This window comes from Eulemur rufifrons, chromosome 3 (genome assembly GCF_041146395.1).
Source record: "Eulemur rufifrons isolate Redbay chromosome 3, OSU_ERuf_1, whole genome shotgun sequence".
NCBI lineage: Eukaryota > Metazoa > Chordata > Mammalia > Primates > Lemuridae > Eulemur > Eulemur rufifrons.
In genome coordinates this window covers 55,404,324-55,425,862 of record NC_090985.1, presented here as the reverse complement: position 1 = coordinate 55,425,862, position 21,539 = coordinate 55,404,324, and the positions used below count along the sequence as shown (strand labels likewise).

The 21,539-nt window shown below is 33.5% G+C and overlaps 1 protein-coding gene across 3 annotated transcripts in view; it reads left to right on the top strand.

Annotated features, from left to right (window-relative positions):
• Nucleotides 1-21,539, top strand: part of ZFPM2 (zinc finger protein, FOG family member 2) — a 458,837-nt gene that overhangs the window by 83,123 nt on the left and 354,175 nt on the right. For 2 of the 3 annotated variants that reach the window (XM_069466103.1, XM_069466105.1), the window contains exon 2: nucleotides 17,957-18,115. The exons of the other annotated variant lie outside the window; for it this stretch is intronic. In XM_069466103.1, the coding sequence (XP_069322204.1) occupies nucleotides 17,957-18,115 (159 nt within the window). The remainder of the gene's footprint in view (nucleotides 1-17,956; nucleotides 18,116-21,539) is intronic. 3 annotated transcript variants of the gene reach the window in all.

The following is a 21,539-nucleotide window of genomic DNA, read 5'->3' as shown; positions in this document are numbered from 1 at the left end:
TTAAATATAGTGTTCCAATTCTTTATATCTTTATTTTTTGTTTCTGCAATATGGCATTATAATAATAATTTGTTAATATTCTTCACTCAATAATATTGTTATTGATTTTTTTAAAACAAGGTACCATAACTTTCATTTGCTAATTTCTTTTCTTTTTTTTTGTAACAGCAAAATTCCAATTTATTGATTTTTCTTTGTTTTACAATGTGTGGTTTTAGATTATTATTTTTTTTTTATTTCATCTTATTGTTATGGGGGATACAGAATTGCAGGTTACATACGTTGCCCATGTACCACCTTTCTCCCCAAGTCAAAGCTCCAGGAGTGTCTGTTCCCCAGATAGTGCGCGTTGCACCCATCATGTAGGTATATATCCCTCCCTTCCCCAACTCCCCTTCCTGAGTCAGCCCTTTCAAGCGTTACCATTCCCCAAATGGTGTGCAATGCACTCATTGTGTAGGCATACACCCATCCCCTCCCCCACCCCCCACCTCAGTCTGATATCCGATTGGTGTTGTTCCCAGATGTGTATTTAGGTGATGATCAGGGAAACCAATTTTCTGGTGAGTACATGTGATGCTTGTTTTTCCATTCTTGGGATACTTCACTTAATATAATGGGTTCCAACTCTCTCCAGGAGAACCATAGAGATGTCGTATCTTCATTATTTCTTATAGCTGAGTAATATTCCATGGTATACATATACCACAGCTTATTAATCCAATCATGTATTGATGGGCATTTGGGTTGTTTCCACATCTTTGCTATTGTGAATTATTCATTTGCTAATTTCTTAAATCTTATCTAATACTAATATTGTCAATTTTCTTATATTTTCCTTTTACATTGATAAAATTTTGGAAACATGTTTAATGTTTTAAAATATTTACCTAATAAAAAATTAATATACTTTGGTTTTTTATTGTAATCACATACTTGTTAAGTTAAACTTGTTTAGTCTTTCCTCTTAAATATTGTATTCTGTTTTGGTGTTCCTAATGATTATACTTTAATTTTGTCTTTTTTGGAATGTATTATTACTTCTTGCTTTTAATGTCTTTAAACATGTGGAAGATAAAAGTCTTACTAAATGGTATCATAAAGTATTATACAATTTGTTTTAAAAATTACTTTTATCTAATTATCAAAATCAAAATAATTTAACCCCTTTTTAGAGGGGAATGAAATTAAGTGTTTTGGCTTCTTTTCAGCCCCACTTCCCTATTCTCTGTTAATCTAATCTATGTTTACTAACCTTGTTAAATTTAATTCCTCTTTTAATATGTATTGTCTAATATTCTATTTTGTTAACTTAGTCTCAACAAGCATTTAGACTAATCAGCATTAAACCTTTATTTGTAATTTGACATTTTTAAAATATTATCTTTTTATGTTTAGCAAGTTTGTGGTCACGACAAATTATTTTTTAAGCACAGTTTTGCATTCCTAATGGTTAATAATTCATCTTTCTGAAATTGAGAGAACATTTTTTAATAAGGTCTGCAGCAATGATACTTTATGATGTTATCTTTGAGGCTTAGCAGATCTGAGACTGTTTTGGTTAACATTACATATAAATTTCATAGTTAACTGAATATCATGGTCTTTCATAGACTTTTCCTGCTAAGTTATACTAGCTTTCACTTATTTTTTTGGTCATTTATTTATTTATTGTAAGTGATCTATTTTGGTACAGTGCTAGCTTTGGGGATAGAAAGATAGACTTGAGGGTAGAAAGATGATTCTATACTCTCACTATTCAAAAATGTAACAAAGATAAACTTTGGTTTGATTTTGGTGGTTTCCCTTAATGTCAAATATGGGGACTTTCTTCAGGGGTGAAAATTCTTAATATGCATCAATTCTTAATATTATACATACTGTTAATTCATCATTTCTTTGGCTTACTTAAATTTAGGGTTATCTATTATTTGTGAGTTGCAGCTCTGTAAACAATCTTCCCTGGTTTTCCCTTGCCACTTCTCGTCTTTTTAATCCATTTTTATCATTTCCTACATTCTCATGCTCTTTTTCATCATTTGTCATCAGCATGACTCATTCAGTTTTTCTGCAGCATCAAGTCTGCTATATATTTTTATCAATATTCTTTTTATTTGAGTTATTGTGATTTTTATTGTAACATTCATTTCTTATTTTATATTTTGCTTATTTGAAAGAATGCCTTCAAAAACCTTACAGGAAACATGAAGTTGATCTTTAAAACTATTACTGCATTTTATAAAGCAACTATTTTGGAGGGAGAAAGGTGAAGCTTTTCTTTTTTAGCAATTAGCATACTGTTTGTCTTACATTGTAAATTTTTCCTCCATCTCTAGCTTTGAGTTCCTAGATTCCCTTAATACATTAGGTAATTAAATATGAAATGTTCGATTTGGAATGAAAAGTGTGATTTATTATATCTCAAACAAGAAGCAGTACAATGAATTAAAGTATGTGCCTAAACTATCAACACCAGTTTTGCCATCTCAATAGTAGCTTGTTTATGCCAGCAGCGAAGAATTCTGTAGAGCGAGTGGCGATGAAATCACGAAAGGTGTTCTCCCCAGCTTGTTGAGAATTTAATATTTTTCTTTGCAAGAAGTGGTCCAAAGCCTGGAAGAAGTGGTAGTTGGTGCAAGGTCTGGTGAATACGGTGGATGACAGAGAGTTTCCAAGTCCAGCCTCTGTAGTTTGAGCAGCGCTATTTGTGTGACATGTGATCGAGCGTTGTCTTGCAAGAGGATTGGCCTGTCTCTATTGCCCAATCTTGGCTGCTAAATTGCAAGCATCCTCATCATTTCATCCAACTGGCAGCAGTAGACATCTGCTGTAATTGACTGACCAGGTTTCATGAAGCTGTAGTGGATAATACCAGTGCTGGACCACCAAACAGACACCATCAGCTTTTTTGATGAATATTCATTTTTGGACTGTGTTTTGGCACTTCATCTTTATCCAGCCATTGTGCCGAACACTTGCAATTGTCAAAAAGAATCCATTTTTCATAACACATAACAATACAGTATGGAAATAGTTCACTTTTATGTCATGATAGCAAAGAAAGGCAAGCTTTGAGATGATTTCTCTTCTGACTCGTGTTAATTCACGCGATACCCATCTGTCCAGCTTCTTTACCTTGCTGGTTTGTTTCAAGTGGTCTAATATTGTTGGAATAGTAATGTCAAACCTTGCTGCTAATTCATGCATAGGTTGAGATGGATTTGCTTCCACTACAGCTTTCAGCTCATTATCCACCTTGGTCTCAGGTTGCCCACATGGCTCATTTTCAAGATTAAAATCACCAGAACAGAACTCAAACCACTGATATACTGTGCATTCATTAGCCACATTCCTTCCAAACACTTAGTTGATATTTCGAGCTGCCTGCGCTCGCTGCATTGGTTCCACAAGAGAACTCATATTTGAAAATAACATGACATTTTGACTTACCCATGGTTTCACAAAAATAGCTCTAAAAAAAAATTGAAAGATAATCACAAGCCAAAATGTGCATTTGAAAGAATGAGGATGTACCTTTACAATAATAAAAAAAAAAGTGGCAAAGTGAAATGTCAGTGATATCACCTGTCAAACTGAATATTAATACTCAAGGAAATCAGATATTCCATACTTAATAACCTCTGTATATATATTTTAACAGAGATGTAGCCTGGCTTTAAAGCAGAGAATCAACAGACCTTAGGATTTCCTTCATCCCCTTCAGCTTTGTCCAGGTTACTGGTTTTCTCCTTCTCAGAGATGACGATGGCAAAATTAGGATAGTATAGGTTGGAGTGTCTAGCATGGTTGCTGGCCAGGGGCCGATAGACACTCAGTTCATACTGTTTTCTCCTTATCAGTGTGAGTTCCTAGTGATATTTGTGATCTCCCTGGCATTGCAAAGAGATTGGCACACATATGGAGGGCTAGACATTCTAAGGGACTTTTGTGTTTATTACTAAAATGTGGATTTGGTCCTAGGCCCTAAGTTCTTACCACAGTTGTAGAAAATGAAACAGTCCAGAGAAGAGATCTAAATGATTTAGGAAGCTGAAAGATAACCAGGTTATTTCTGCAATTGGAAATGCATATGCTTGTTCATGTTCCTTATAGTATTGTTTCTTCTGCCCATTTCATGTTTTTTTTTTTATTTCAGAATATTACAGGGGTACAAATGTTTTGGTTACATGGATTTCTTCTGTACTGCTTGAGTTCAAGTTATAAGTGTGCCCATCACCCAGGTACCCATTAGGCATGATTTCGCCCATCCTCCTCCCCACTCCCAGCTGCATGATTTCCACTTAGTTTTACTTCCATCTGTGCACATGAGTGCTGATCAGTTAGTTCCAATTTAATAGTGAGTACATGTGGTGTTTTTTTTTTCCATTCTTGATATACTCCACTTAGGAGAATGGTCTCCAGTTCCATCCAGATTGTTGCAAAAGTTATTAATTCATTTTTTATGGCTGACTAGTACTCCATGATATACATATACCACAATTTATTAATCATGAAATTTTTTAAAGGAGTTCCTTTGTGTCTTATTCACTCAAATGTATTCTTAGAAGTTCACTACTACATATTGTAGAAAATATAACAGATTTTGTTATCTAACCTATTTTAGAAAGTTTTTCATCCAGATTCATTCCTTTTTTTCTCTCTGTTTTAAATTTATTTGCGCTTTAAAGGTTGAGTTAGTGATCTGTCACATTCTTTTATTTGATAAGTCTTATTACCTGATGATCCTAGATATATAAGATGTTACTATAAAAGAGAGGTTGCTTTTTAAAATTTTAGCTCAGCAGAGTACGAATCTGAATTTTTCCTTGTTGATGTTTTCCTTGCTGATCTGTGTAGTTCCTAAGTATTTTTACCAGATCAGCTCGGTATGAGCTATGTCAAATACAGTTAAACTATCTCTAACCTCCTCAATGAAGGAACTTCTCCCTCGATTTTGCAACCTCTCCCAACATACATACACATATACTTTGCACTTTACTCTCCATCTCACATAGTGCTTCTTTCAAAAGTTTGTGAAATTTTAATATCTGTATATGGAATCCTGATAGATTTCTTGAGAATATTTTAGATCCCCAACTCATTAACAGCTCATAAAAAGATCAGATGTAAATGCCCCTTCACTTTAACTCCCTGTAGCAGGCCACTTACTGTTAAAGCAAAAACAAATCTACAAGAAGACCCCCCAAAACAAACAAACAAACAAACAAACAAAAAACGAGGTAATTCCAGAACCTACTTTAGAGCTGCCTCATTTGTGTCTTGGTTAAACTTCTGAGAACTCTCAGAAGCATGATGGAGTGTTAATTCCCCCACAATTTCTCCAACAGCCAAATCTGCATATGGTACATGAATAATTCTCAAGTGCAATGGATAAAATAACTGGTCAGATTGATATCATAAGTCTCTTCTCATGTGGAAATGAGACTTCATAGAAATGATGCTACAGAATTACTGAGTCAAGTTTTCTACTGGTGGATATGCCTGAGCCCCTGTGGGACAGGGTGTTCTTTAGCAAAGTAGAACTAAAACACAAAGGAAAAAAATGACCTCAACAGGTTTACTCAAGTATGATAATGGTCCACTTGTATCGTGCCCCTTGCACTGCTGGAGTGTCATTACTCTCATAATTCAAATCTGCTTCACTTGACCCTTCCCACAGGTGTAGAGAATGTGTCCAGCATGGGGTCTGTAGTAGAATAACTTAAGAGTGCAGACGAAAAGTGCCCATTCCTGGGTCCTGTTACAGAACTGCTGAATCTTTGGCTCAGAAGGCTGCCTTTTTATCAAACCTTCAGCATAAATCTAATATACACTAAAGTTGATGTTCATAGTAGAGGACTAGAGGGTAAGACTGAGGACAAAGTAGAGAATCAATGGTAGGCACCATAATTTCCCTCTAAGAATGCAGAGGGAACTCAAGTGGTCACATATTCTTTCCATACTCCTTTGATGCTTGAGGCAAATATTGGCCGGACTCTGAGATAGAATGTTGGAATGAGGAAGGTGGTGTGGTGTGGTGCTGGGTAACAGTGAATGAATATTTTCTGCCTTCTTGCAGTCAGAAAGCATAGGGGTTGGGGGGATTTGATTGAATGCTTTAGTTAACAGTGAATGGAATTCAGTAATATTTAATTTTTAATTAAAATTAAATTAAATTATTTAATTTTAAATTTAATTTTTGAATTTGCTGGTAAAATTTACTTATATTTTTCCGAACCAAGAGTAAAATATTTTATGTGCATAAAAACAAGAGATTGGGAGATGAAAGAATGATTTTCTAAATAATAGCAGGAAAATAATATCTGAACTAGAAAAAGATTATTAACAAATAAAATCAACATACTGTGCTTCATGCTATTTACACTATACTGGCTTTAGGGAGTAATGGTCCAATAGCAAAACAAAATTACAACATTGGATGACAACAAAATCAACCAAAAGCAAGCTAAAAAAACCCCACATTAATTCATGTTTAAGGCAATCTTTATTTGAAAACAGGAAACAATTTATTTCTAGATTCATTCAAGTTTGATGGATTTGTCTGTTTCTGAGAGTTTAGAAAACATGAATTTAACAGCAGTATGAATTAAGTGTTCTTGAGGGTACAGAGTCCCCTGTACTTGTTGCCAGTGCACTGAAAATTAAATAAATCTTGGTAAATCTAATATTCTAGAATTTTCTATCTTGAAGAAAGGAATGCACATTTCTTTGGTTTAAGTGAGAGAGAGTGGGGTTGAGTAGTTGCTGATGAGATCATTTCTAGGTCTTCATTAAGGAGAACCTATGAAATCCACCTTGAAATAAGAACTTTGCAATTTACTACCTTTGATAGATTTAGTAAATGCATTTTTGCTCTTCTAATTTAAAGGAGAAATAAAATTTCGTTTAATTGGAAAACAAACCACTAAGCCTGGTTTTCTTCCCACATGCGATGCCATATAGATGCTTGTATGAGGAATGCATAGGTATGTGTCTCATGGAGGCTGGTGCAGGGTTTATGATGCAGTATTGGAGTACTGCTAGCTGCCAGAGGAGAGTTCATTTATGTGAGCTCTCCACCTTTTGGCTTACCCTATAACTTCTGCTTGTAAAGATGCTTGCTTTTATTCTATTGTAGGCTTTGTTGCCAAAGGCAGAGGATATTTCCTTTTTAAGAGAGCCCTTAGATGCTTCCTCCAGGTTGCTATTGCTGGAGCAGTGTGGGTGAGCTGGCTTTGTTATCACTGACACCCTACCTGCTCTCCTAATTCTCCAGAGAATAAGTGTTCTTCTTAAAAATATAGCTACATCGAGTGCCTCTCTGTCTTTAGACACTCTTTTAATGTGCTAGTATAAAGTAAAAGTCTTTCTGAAGATATGTTTTATAGGGAAGTGCTTTTGGGAGCCTCTTGAGATGTTCACAAGCACTGACTCGAGGTACTTTTATGGCGGTTTAATGACAACATAGAACACTTGTAATAAAGTGGCGTGTTGATGTGTGTCCCAAGGCATGTTATAATTAGAGCGGATTAAACACGTTGATTTTGTTTTCACCTCCACTCACACAGCCCCCTTCATCTTGTTAAGATTTTGCAACTCAAGATCTGTTGGAGGTTTTTTTCATCTCCCAAAGATGAAAGAGATCTGTCTGAATGGAAATTTGGAAAATTACACATACACCTGTGAAATTAGGCAAATTCTTACAAAGTTTGTATTCCAACCCATACGCGGGATCTGCAACAATGCTTTGTTTTATGTGAGGACTTTTTTTCTGGCTGTGCAAAGAACATGTACAGGCTTAGAGAGGACTGTACAGGCTTAGAGAGAATATTCATCACCATTTACTGTGTCAAACCCAAACAGAGGGCCGAATTGGCAGGGTTACAGGAGCAGGAGGCCACACCTATTTGTGAAAAATGGAACAGATTTCTGTAGTTGCCCTCGCCTTGACTATTTGGTTCAAGGTGTGGTGCTAGGACATGTAGTTTTTTGAGCCACATATGTGACCACATATGTGGTCATGATGTTGCTCCATCATATTCCACAGATCACACATGGTCCATGCCCCTGCCTGATTATTATAAGGGACTGGAGTGAGAGATAATGAGCATGGAACATATGTATGATCTGGCCAGGACCTCTCCCTTCCAACTGATTGCATTTATTGATTGATTAGCCAGCTTCATATGACTGAATGTCTCATGAGCCCTCAAAGGAAGAGGTTGAGGAAAACACTTTTTGCTGTTTGAAGGTCTTGGTCTTTAAGAGACTCAAACAGCAGATCATAATTTAACAGAAAAAAATTGAGATGCTATCCCAACTTTCTTTTCATACTGTAGCCAGAGAGTAGGGAATTCTTTAGTAAAACAATATCCTGGTCAAGTGTTTGCATTATCCAGGACTCCTGGCAGGTATGGAGAAGTCATATTTTGGATTAGCCTGTAGGTCCATTCTATCCCAGGATCATCTTAAAGAATGTTATTCGAGCATTTTCTGGACTCTCTGACATTATTTGGGAGCAGGATTAACCATCACTCAATAAGTAAACCTAACCTGCCATTGAGCAGGAGTTGTCCAGGTGAAAAGTAGTTTGATCATAGAGCATCAGATGCAGTACACAAAGTGTCTATCCATAATTGGGGTATGGAGCCTGTGCAAACTGAAGATTATTGTACTGTTTCTATTAAACGCCAATACTGTAATAAATATAATTTATATTGTCACAAAGTAACTTTGGCATAGCATTTGTATTCCAGCGCAGTTGTTCTCAAACTTGAGCATACATCAGAATCACCCACAGGGTTTGTTTAAACACAGATTTATGGCCCCACCGGCAGAGTTTCTGCAATCAGTAGATCTGGAGTAGGGTCTGATAATTAACTTGCAATTCTAGCAAGTTCTCAGGAAATGTTAATGCTGCTGGTCTTGGGACCACACTTTGAGAAACGTTATTTGGTGATCAACTACTTGTAATCAGCCAATGAAGTCAGACATCATTGTGAAAGCAGTTATTTCATTAAATTTTTTGAAATGTTACATCAATAATTAATTTCACAGGTAAAGAATCACTTTAATAGGGCAGAGTCAGAAAGGGGGTTATTAGAATGGAGGATTAAAAAAAGAAAAATTGATGTATTTGATGGGCTGTGGAATAGATTCAGATTTTATTAGTTAAGAAGAAAAAAAAAAAGTTTACATATACAGTGACCAAAACCTGATGTAATTTTTCCTTGTTGAATTTTCCTCTAATTAAATGATTTTCCCCTAAATCTATGTAGTGAGTTGATATTTTTTCTTCATTTCCTATATGTAGCCATATCGTTGCATATGAGACAAAGAAATGCATGCTAAATGTTTTTAAGGATTAGCCTTAATTCATCTTTTCCTTGTGAAACTGTTTAAGAAAGTTGATCACCAAAGCCCTTTGTTTAATATTCATTGTTTGTCTAGTGCTTCTGTTGTTGATTTTTTTTAAAAAAATTAACCTGTATATTGTCTTTGAAATATAAATCCATTCTGGAGTTAAAAGATTATATGCCTCATTTTTTTCTATTCTTTTATATCTGTTTTAAAATAACTTTACACATCACTTCTCTTTTGCTTGCACAAATTTAACTTTGTTATATAACCATATAGGGTATTGTCAACTAGTTTTTTGATATAAACATGTTTAGTAGTTTTGAGAATTTAATTTTTTATATAGAATAATAGCTATATTTTGGTGGAGATTTGAAATTTTTAAAGAAAATATATACATTTTCCTGTAGAAATCTATAAAGTTATAAATTTTGATTAATTCATTTAATAAATATTTATCAGCCATATTTTATTTATAAAGGGTTCTATGGCTAGGTTAAAATCCTTTCCGTTCTTACTCATAAGTGCTTTTAAAAATCTAATGTCCTGCATTCGTATTACTAATGTTTTTGCTTTGATAGCAGTGCTCATTTTGGGGAAAAAAATTCTTGCTTGTCTGATCCAATATCTTCAAGCATTCTTCTAGCAGGTTGAGAGTGCTTTGAATAGCCAGGAAAGGACTCTGGATTTTCACACTGTCAAGTGGAATAAACTCCCTCCAACATTATTAATAATAATAATAATTTAAAACTACGTGTCTAGAATTAAAGACAAAATTGGCCTGTATTGTCTCGCCTTGATTTGATCTCCAACTTTATTACAATTAAATTAAACTGAAAAATTCTTATTTGAGTAAGTGTTAAGTGCCATGGTTAAATACAAGGTATCATAGTTGCTGCTTCCAGTTGCAAATGTGGGTAAGCTAGAATAATAACAGAGAAAATAAGAAAAATGCATATGGGGAGACTTTTCTGTCCTTGCTCCTTGTTAAAACAGGGTTTTTGTTTGTTTGCTTCTTTTTTTAATCAATCGCATACATTGTGCACATAAAGTTCGTCTTCTTAGCTGAATTATCCATTCCTTTTGGGCTGAGGCTATCTCATTTTTGACACTGCTCTTATCTCGGTGCCTAACATAGTGCCTGCCACTTTTAGCACCCTCAATAAATAATTCTGAAGTGAACAAAGAATGAATGAATGAATAAATAGATACATGAAAATTTTATAAAGAGAGCAATATACAATATACAATGTCAATGTATATGTACAATATACATATACAATGTCTTTCATCTTTTGTATAGATTTCTAGTTAGGGGCTTTTTTTATTATTGAAATATATCACAATCATATAAATGTATCTTTTTGGTAATGAACATACTTTCATATTTTTTCATGATAGGGTTACCATCTTCAATAAACTCAGATAGCTTTATGGGGCTCTGGACTGAGACCTGATTACAAAATATTTGAATTTCAATGCCATCTCTGTCACTAAGTTCCTGGGTCAATGCACAAGGCATTCACTAATGAACTGAATTTTCTCAATGCCTGAGTTACTTCCTGAGAGTAAATTAGTCATTAGAGATTCTAGTTCAAATTTGTCTGCATTTCTTTCCCTGACTTTATTTTTTCTGTGATATCAGAGTTTAATCTACTATGTAAGATTAGTTGCTGCTTTTAAGGTTTGCTTAGGTTCTAAGCAAAATTGTTGTTTTCCTGTTAGCATCATTCAGTTAATTTGAAGGTTCCAAAAGCAAGACATTTCAGGGGAAAAAACATTTAAATAATTTAAATAGTGTTCATGTTTATATACAAAAATTGTTAATACTGCCATTTTTAAAAATCGCCAAAGACTTTGTAGCAAAGAATATTACTCCATTTTTATAAGATTAAAGAATATATTTTTCCCCCCTAAAGAAACAATTTGAATAAGACCTGACCCCTTCTCCTTCATTTTACAATGGTATGTGGTCAAATTGAACCCTCCATTAAAAATTCTCTAATATCTTCTTTTTTGCATTAACATTTCAAAACTCAATTTAAATATTCACAGATCACGTTTTTAATAAAGTTAACGAAATTCAGGTAATTTCCTTCAACTTTCTTGATTGAAGGACAGCAGTTGGTACAGATATAAAAAAGATGTACAGCTATGAGCCAAAGCCCAAAATCAATTATATATAAGAAATAACATAACACATGGAAAGAAATTAATCAAAAAGAAGAATTTCTACTATATGATTCTCTGGTCTGCTACCTGCAGGCAACAAATGTAAATGAAAAAAAATCAACATTCTTCTGGCAGATAAGAGAAAAATTAATAAAAATGTTTCCTTCCTAGTAGATCCCCTGATGAAACTATTGTTAAAAGTGAGTGACTGCAGGAAGAACTTGCTCGTTTAAAATACTATTTTTTTAAAATACAGAAATAAGATTTTATTCTTGCTGTTAAGCTCAATTACATGAGTTAGTATGGATTTGCACTGTCCAAAGAGCATCCCTCTTCTCTGCCCCTTCTCATTAAATGGCTCTGTGGGATATGCATGAGACAAATGTAATAGGAACCGAGTGAGATGCATTTTGAGGTGTGCCTACAGGGTAATGGTTCATGAGAAAGTCTGCGTGTAGAAGCTGAAAACTCTAAGAGAGAAACTACTGAAAGCCACAAAATATGCCCCAGACAAAATTAGTAAAACATGTTAGTGCTTTAAAGCTAGAAATGTTCTTACTCCATAATGAGCAGGCGAGGGGGACATTCTTGTGGGATCCAGCTTTTTAATTTAATGTTGTATTATTGTGTTTCCTATTTCAAATTGAACAAACAGGGCATATATGTAGAGAACATATGATACTAATTTTTTTTCCTATTAGAAGGGCTTTATATTTTGTATTTCATAAATGTTATCCTGAAACTAACAGAAACACGAGGCAAGAATGCAGAATGTTAGGCAACGAGACATCCAGTTTAAGTATCAGTCCACTGCTTTATTTTCATCACCTATAGAAATTGCAACACACGTTTAGAATGAAAAGTTCTAGTTTAACCCCTTTTACCTATCAACTAAAATAGCATATGCCTATATAGAGTTTTGATGGATTTGTATATTTACATATTAAACGTGAACCAGAATTTGTTTATTATTAATTTACATTTTTATATTTGCATTTTGAAAGGTAGCATCACCTGACAATTGTGGCTCAATTATAATGTTATAATTCCAGCATAGTATATATTATTTCTTAGATTGTGAGATTTGGAGGTTTCCATTGTGTTATACACATTAGGGGGCTTTATTTGTCTTCTCATTCCTTTGTCTCAATAGATCTTTTGCAAAGGACTTTAAAAGAGCACAAAATAGGAGCCGGCAACTTGGAGAGAGCATCACCATTTTCATTAATTCATTATGATTTTCAAAAATTTATACCATTGTTTTGGATTATTTGTTCTGTGCACAAGCAAAATTATATAAAGTTTGTGATGGAAATTTTAATTTTCATTATTATAATGCTATCTTATATAAAAATGATCCAAAATGGCATACATTGAAAAGCATCAAAATAAAAAGGTTTGGAAATATTTGTATTTTCAGGGGAAACTCACCTAGCATAATTTCTGAGCACACTGTGATGGATTATTGTAATTATTGGGAATGATAATATTTTAATGTGCCTTTCTTCCCACCTGTCAGTTGCAATCAAGGCTGCCCAGTATTCTGAAACAATCTCATTTTGCTAGGTGGCTAGTCTTGTGCAGCTTCTAGAATGCTTAGAATATTAATGCATGGAGGGGAGATTGAATGCTCTCTGTAGTTCCATTATGACAGAGTGTCTCGTTTTAATCAAAAGGAATGCAAGACCAAACTAAATTAATGTATAATAAATTAAAGCCAATAAATGTTTAAGAGAAAGGACCCCTTTGGGGGGAATATTGCATCAGAACCATAGTATTTGGTGTAATTCCTTCCCCTGTTCATACATAACAATGTATATTAATTTTTATAGAATTTAATTTCTTTCTTGAATGCCTCTTACTCTGAAGTGCTTTGAATTTACCTGAACAAAGACAATCTGACATTTAGTTGAGGGTTGTTCTGTTTATAGTAGGCTGCTAACGTAGAATGTTATTATCAAGACAACGTATACTGAAAGACACGTGTTTGATCTAATGTTTACTATGTTGGTCTTTATCATTTCTTGCATTTCCTCATTGTACTGCTTATTTTCATCTTCTTTCTTTAAATATCTTTTGTATTTTTCCCTCAAATTTTCTTTGTCACCTTCTAGCTCTTACTCCAGTGGCTATAGATGCATTTCAGGAATTTCTTTAACCCTCTGAAATTGTAGGAACAATTTTCTCATAAATTCATTTATTTGGGGGAGTAAGTGCTCCCCTAACTGCTTCTAACACATGCAAATCCACATCTTTATTTTCATTTCACTCAATGATTACGTTACTAGTGTACAGGGTATGACTGCTTAACCTTGAACATCCCATTTGTCCTTTACCAATTTGAGTTCGTTGAAATAACCACCAAATGAAAAATCCTCCAAAACACTCACCTTAGGCCCAGCTTGCAGCTGTTGGTGCTGGCTAAAGGCAAAGCTTCCCCTTACATTGGGCTGTCCAGCCTTGTCGTCAGGTGTGGTGAATCTGCACAACCCTTCTTATGTATCTTTATCTTTTTCTCCAGAGGACAAAGATAGCTATGGCCATTTCGAATGGGTCCTGAGTACATGACTGTCTCTCTTCTCTGAAAAGGGAAGTACTACTTTGCACCCACCAGCATTTCCCAGCCATCTCCATTTTTTATCTGTTATAAAATATGAAAGGATGCCTACTCATTTATTATGAGAGGCAATTAACAACATTATGGGCCTGACATATAGCATCAATGTATTCATAGCTTTAGGATGTACAATTAATTATTAGCATTTTTAAATGAGGAAAATATTTATACTTATAAACATTGAGACCATTAATTCTGCTGAGTGTGTTTGAATATCTGTAAATCAGAAGCAATTGAAGAGCTGAAATTCAGATTTCCTCACACTTGCCTGCCAAGTGGCCTCAATCAGAAGTAATTTTCTCCATGAGGGCACATGGAGCTCAGTCGTGAGCCTTTTCTGAGTAGATATTATTATTTGTGTCAAATTATGTGTGGTGATTTTTCTGAAGTGGACTTCTGTGCCCACTAATCCATACACAGGAGGTTCCTTCATTCCCTCCTTCATTGGTGCTATTAATTGTACTTGTGCTTCAAGTGTCTCTTACCCTTTTAAAATGTTAGTTTATGGCCACCTATTATCTGTAAGGTTTTCCTGTTAAAGAAACATGCAATATAGAGAGTAGAGTGAGATCTGATCTGAAACCATAAATACTATGTGTTTTAAGAGAAACCTTTTTCTTAGAGCCTGATTTGATGGCATGGCTAAAGAAATGGTTAGTAATTTCACATTTTAAAGTACAGTAAATTAGGTAAATCTGACACTTGCTTTGGGAGAAATACAGGTTGATCATTAAATCACCTTCTTATGGCCTATTCTAAATATTGGCAATGAGAACTTGTGTATTTTGAACAAATGAGAATTTTTTTTTACCTTTCATTTGAATTTTTGTAGGTTTTTTTTTTAATAGGTACTTCTCAATCACATGCTTGGAATTGCAAACTGATAAGCAACACAAAAAATAAGATAACTCCTAGAATATACAATATTATACTGTCAATTAAGATCTTATTATAAACTTTGATTAATAAAGGACTACATTTATATACAGCACACACATATGTATCTATGTATGTATGTGTACACATATATATGTATGCATGCATATAAAATCGCCATAACATGGTTTGATTTAAGCATAGAGCAATGCTTTGTAGCTTCTTCTTTCAAATTTTCACATGAGCTTTTCTATGTAATTTCTAATGCAACTATTAATTTGAATTTGATATCATACTAGTGGAGCCAATTTAAGTCATTGAGTATTTTAAATAATTATTCAATTACATCTTATCCTTAATAAATCCTCTTCTAAAAATGTTAGTATATATATGCTTGAGTTTCATTGTTTAAAAGGAAAGTATTTGTATAATATTGCTGTGAATTTTATATTTATAATATGCATACATTCTCTTTATTATATATAGGCTTTTATAATTGAAGAGTATCCTGATAAAAAAGAACTTCATTTTTTATAATTTTCATATTATATATATGACCTATATAAAATGTTTATTTATAATTGGAGCTTTGTTTTTTTTTTAGCAAAACTCAGAGTGTATGTTATTAAAAGGTTTATATTTCAAAAGGAATATATATTGTCATTTCTGTTATAACTGATATTAAACACTTTACAGCTTGATTTGGTATAGATATAAATTATGTAAATAATAAATATTGAAAATTAATTATTTTATTTTTTTTTTAAGTCTACAAAAAAATCTTCCTGTTTTTTGGGGGAAGGGGCCTAATATGTTGGTTGACTTTAATCTGAGAAGAGCAGCAAAAAAGCTGTCAATGTTTAAAGACCAGATCTCTAAGCATCTATAAATAAATAATCATTAACATGAGTTAACCATTTTCTGAGTTACCTATGTTTTATAGCTTTATTTCTGAAGGAATGCATTTATAACTACCAAAAATTGGTTGCATAGGAGTATGTTATATTAATAAAAGATATTAAAAAATCTTGAGTTTTCACAGCAACTTTTTTAAGTGTTAGCTTGTAACCTTATTCTAGTTAACTAACCTCCTAAACTTTACTTTTCAGATTCACAAAATAAAAAAAATAATAATTCCCATACCTACATTACTGGGTTATTTTAAAGATCATGTAAGAATGTACTTTGAAACTCCTACATGAAACACAAATGAAATAGCCTCACATGTCTTCTTTTGATCAAACTTGTTATTATAATTAAGGTTTTTGAAATAATATAAATAAGGAAAGTATTAAATATTCTATTATCATTCTCATTAGACTTAGCACTAACAAATTTATCTCTTGAAATTATCAGATAAATGAGTTAAGAATTACAATAATTTACATTGTTACTATTTTATATATTCTTTGCATGTTTTGCTATTTGACATCATTGTTCTAAAAGATGAAATATTATAAATTTTAAACTGAAAATAGTTAATAAGAGATAAACCCTAATATAAAACCCATGACTTTTGAATGTGGTTTGTACACATAAACAGAATCCAGGGCTTTTTTTAACCCTCTACCTTGAGTATAAGAACTGTGTAATAAAACACAGTATGACCAGAGTGTTTGGAATTAGGTCATCCTTCTTAACATTTGTTCTTTTGAAGAAGAAAAGGAAAAACAAATTTTAAAAAGGACAAAGAGACTCTGTAAGGAACTGTTTGATTGGATGTCTCTTAATTTAACCCCATGCAACTCATTCTATCCACGCAAATGTGTCATATGAATTCAGTCCTTTGAAAACTTGCTTTTCGGGGAAACACATACTCCACTATGCAATATGTACTTACCCCTATTTATTCACAAAATTGTAATAAATGCACTGTATAAAATTATTTGCAAGATTTATCCTTAGGCCCTGAAAATTTTATAGCACATTTCTAAAAACTAAGAGAGAGAGAAGCTGCCTAAGCCTTTAAGTAGTGAGCCTGTCTGATGAGACGGCTGCCATGAGTGACAATTAGTACAAATTACCATAATTGTGTTCTTTGGATAAAATGCCACATTACTTCTTTAGGAGCAAGTGCAGGCTTCTACTTAGTAAAATGAGTTGGATACTTTGATTCTTTAGCGTCAGTCAGAAATGCACAATCAGCCCAGTGGTATGTATTCCCACGTAGTCCACTTCAGATCGGTCTGAACAACTACAGCCCTCCCTTTCCTTTCAATAAAATAGGTCCATTAATGTAGTGCACCTCACTCGCATTCTCTCTAAGGGAGTTGTATTTTTATTACTGAAAAAGTATCACATAAATACAAATTACATTTTTTCATTAGAAAACCACTTTTCATTTCAGAAAAAATTCAATTAATTATGAATAGGGTTATGCTTTCATCGGGAAGAGAAATATGTAATTTTTCTTCAAGCCTCAAACACATATAATGAAATCTTTTCTCAGAATCCACTCTTAAGATGGATTTTTGAAAGTATGGACTTTATTAAAATCTCAGTTCAATTAAAATGCATTCAATTACTTTAAATCTTTATTAAAATCTCAGGTAAAATTGTACAACAGTGTAAAAGAGACTTGTACTCTTTACCAGGCAGTTAATTCTAACAAATGAACATAAAGTGCACAGTTTTGCTCTTCAGGAGAGAATAAAAAAAATAAGTTTGGGGCTTGGGGTTGGGGGTGGGGGAAGAATTGGAGATGCAGGTTGCTTTATATGTCATAACTTCAGACAATGGTTTCCTTGAACTTCTCATCATAGGTCAATGCTTCTTGTGAATATGGAGGTGGCATTACCTTGTGCGAGTCCCCCTCGTGGTACTACTTGGAGTACCTTTTCCTCACCACCGTAATCAAAAGGACTCTATTTAAGGATTTTATTTCACTCACTTCCTTGGATGTTTTCGGTACAGTGTCCCTGTTTCTTTTTCAAGGGCCGCTTGAAGATGCCATTGAAGATGAGGAAGAAGAATGTCCATCAGAGGAAACAGACATCATTTCAAAAGGAGACTTTCCATTGGAGGAAAGCTTTTCCACAGAGTTTGGGCCTGAAAATCTGAGCTGTGAAGAAGTGGAATACTTTTGTAACAAAGGTAATTGTTGATGGTCGGATGTAATATGTGAGTCCACTTAGATGATTTTGTAACATTTTAAAAAATGTACAATAGGATGGAATCAAAGTGCTCAGAGTGCTGACACATAATTCAACAGTCTGAAAATATGTGCAAAATTTTTTAAACCTAGAATGTTATTTTGAGGGACAAAAGTAATTCCACTACTGTAACAAGTCATTTTTTTATATTGAAACAAATATTTTTGTGTTGATTGGCTAGTTAACTATGTGCATTTTCATGTTATTGACCAATTAACTATAATACATTTAATGTTAATCATTTATTCATTTATTCTTTCAACAATTATTTATTGAATGTCAGTTGTTGGCAAGGCATTAAATTAGGCATTGAGTATAAACACTGAATAGGGCAGAGAGAGGCCCTACCTAAGGTTCTAGCTCACTCCTTTTAAAAATTGAATGCTTTAGGGGTTTGATGTTGACTTTCAACACTGAGGATGGAGCTTTTTGGATACTGTCGAATAAGAAAATGCACCCTCTTTCTCTATTCTAGATCCTCTTTGACACATTAACATTGTAACTCAAAAGGCACCTGAGATATAGCTCAGCTTATTTCCAACCAGGACTTGGAACCAGGTGGCCTCGCCAGTGACTGTGTCCTCACTGGAAACATATACACATTTGTTTACATTTTTCACAAATCAGTTTAAAGTTTCTCATGATTCTCTTTCATTTATTTATTTTTATTTGATTTTTCTGTGGGTTTTCTGTCTCCTCTTGCACTAATGCACAGTTTTACAAGTGTTTGGGTCACTTCCTTGGTTTAGAACAGCTGCTTTTGCAGAGGGCATGATTGGAAGTGTAAGCCTGTGAGTGTGTGTGTCTGTCTTAGTATGTCTGCCTGTATTTGTGTATGCACCATTTTTATTCAGACTTGTGGGGGGTTTTTTTGGCAGATAAATGAACTGACTTTTTTGTGTGTGTTTGAATTTGTTGATCAGATTTCACAGTTTCAAATCAAGACTGTTGATATAGCTTATCAAAAAACTACCAATACACATACTTGGGGGCCACATATATATTTGATACATATTAAAAATTCCAGTATTACTTTCTCCTGTTAATGGTGTGTTAGAAACAAAAGATGTCAGCCAGTTCCCATCCTGTGGTCAGTAGAACCCAAGGCCTTAAAACTGTGGAAACAGAATGGCAGGTCTAGTATGTAGACACACTGATGTTCAGGAAACCTGCTTTACCATGAACTCCTGTATATCTCAAGATGGCCTTATATCATGGTCCTTGTCTCCTATATCAGAGACTTGGCTGAAAATCAGAAAAGTACAGACAGAATAGGCCTTCTTTCCTAATGTTGACTCATTTCAGGCCAAATTAATATTTTCCTTAGTTGTTCTGGATGTTGGAATCATTTCTTGATGTAGCTATGGCAATAAATATAAGAGCTGGCTGGAGATGTAGAAGTTTTAAATTTATGTTTGAAGATATCTTATTTCCTTTCCTTATCAGGAAATACATCCTTTTGTGCATTGTAGAGTACCTACTGCATGCTGCAGTATTGCAATAAAGAGAAGGAACTGAGAGTTGGAAGATACCATTTATTCTTTTTGTTCTTGTGGTTAAAAGAGCTAATGTATGGATTTTAGACATTTTTGTCAATTTAATTAATCTAGGAAGGCAGTAATGATAGGTATTACTAATATTACAAATATTTAAATTTTGAGAAGATCACTGGTTAAGGGCTATGTTTAATGAATGAGTATAGAACTCCGAGTTTTAAGTTCATCTCCTGGAAGAAAATAGACTTATGGCAAATGTTTACATGATGACATAACTATGGTGTTAAGACAGTAACCTCCGTTTACACTAACCAGAGTCCTTAGTCTTTAGAAACTAAGAAAAAATGTTGAATTACAATCATTAGTAACATTACTCAGTAGATATTATTATTTGATGAACAGTTGGAAATTTTAAAAAATGTCAAATGTATACAAAATAATATTTAATATGTGATATGGAGACTATACTAAATATGTAATATATATTACATGTATTATAAAACTAATTCTCTGATGTTTAGTTTGAAACTACAAAGTCATAAGGAGTGGAAATCTTATTTTCACATTGTATTTTTCAAGATAAATAGGAATATTACTAGTTGAAATTACTGTGACTTTGTTTCATTGGAAAAGAATTTCATTATTTTAGTCTCATAGAATGTGAGACCAGGGAATTCCCACTGAAGTCAGTTGGAGCTGTTAGGAAGCAAAGACAACTCTTTGATGGATGTTTCATCCCTTTGAGGTCATACAGGGGATGCTATCCATTTTTCACTTAAGTTGATTAGCTACAATGGAAAGAGAAAATTTTCTCTCTGGAAAATTAGAAACTAATCTTCCTGTAGGAATTCACATATTTGGCTCAGTGACACACAGTTATGTTTTATTTCCAGTTATGGGGAAGAGGAGAGATTAGCTATCAAAGCAGTAGAAGCATTTAAATGGTTAATGATGCCAATGTCATTATTGAAAAAGCATGTAAGGAATATTCCTCTGAAGAGAAATATTTTTGCCTTAGGTTCACTGATGAAACATGCTATTGCACATGTTATAAATCATTTGTAACTCAAAAATTGTTGACATATACAGGAAAATAGATTGGATTATTTGGAAAGTTCCTTTGCTGAAGGTCTAGCCATGACCAAAATCTAGCAATTAGTGGGACTTTAGTGGGTCCCAAGCATAAAAATTTTGAATATGAACTATTTTTTTCTCATTAAACAAAAGATAGTTTAATACTTCAGATTGCAGAAACATGGCTAAAAGGTCTAAATTCTCTGAAGATATTTTGGCACATTATCAGGGGACAGTAAGAAGGCTACACATACATTTATTATGTATCTTCCTTCATATTTTGGCAACGGCATTTCATATGAAAGCAGTCATATGCTATTGTAATTTTTGTAAATGAAAAAGAAAAAACTCTCTATTCTTTGTACATCTATGGAGACATAGCTTATCATAGGTAAAGTTCTTACTTCCTTTTGAAATTGAGCTTCTACATTATAAAGGGTATTTTCAGTGTTTCAGAGATGAACTAAAATTAGTGCTCTTCAATGACTGTTATTATTGTAACATTTTCCTCAGTTCCACACAGATATTATCTATATTCTTGTTAAAGGGCAAGTTTTTCTACAAGTCTCAAAGCATGTATTCATATTAGTAAGGTTGCTAGTTATTGTAAACCATGTGATTAAATATGACCCAAATCATTTTTAGAATGTAAATTCCACAGAAATGTCCAAAAATGTTGGTCAGAATTTTGTTAGCTTTAATGTATACAATTCTTAATTATATGAATCTGTCTCAGAGATACCCTTGTTATAGTTGCAGTTCTAAAATCTGAACCTGACAATTCTTTTGAAGTTT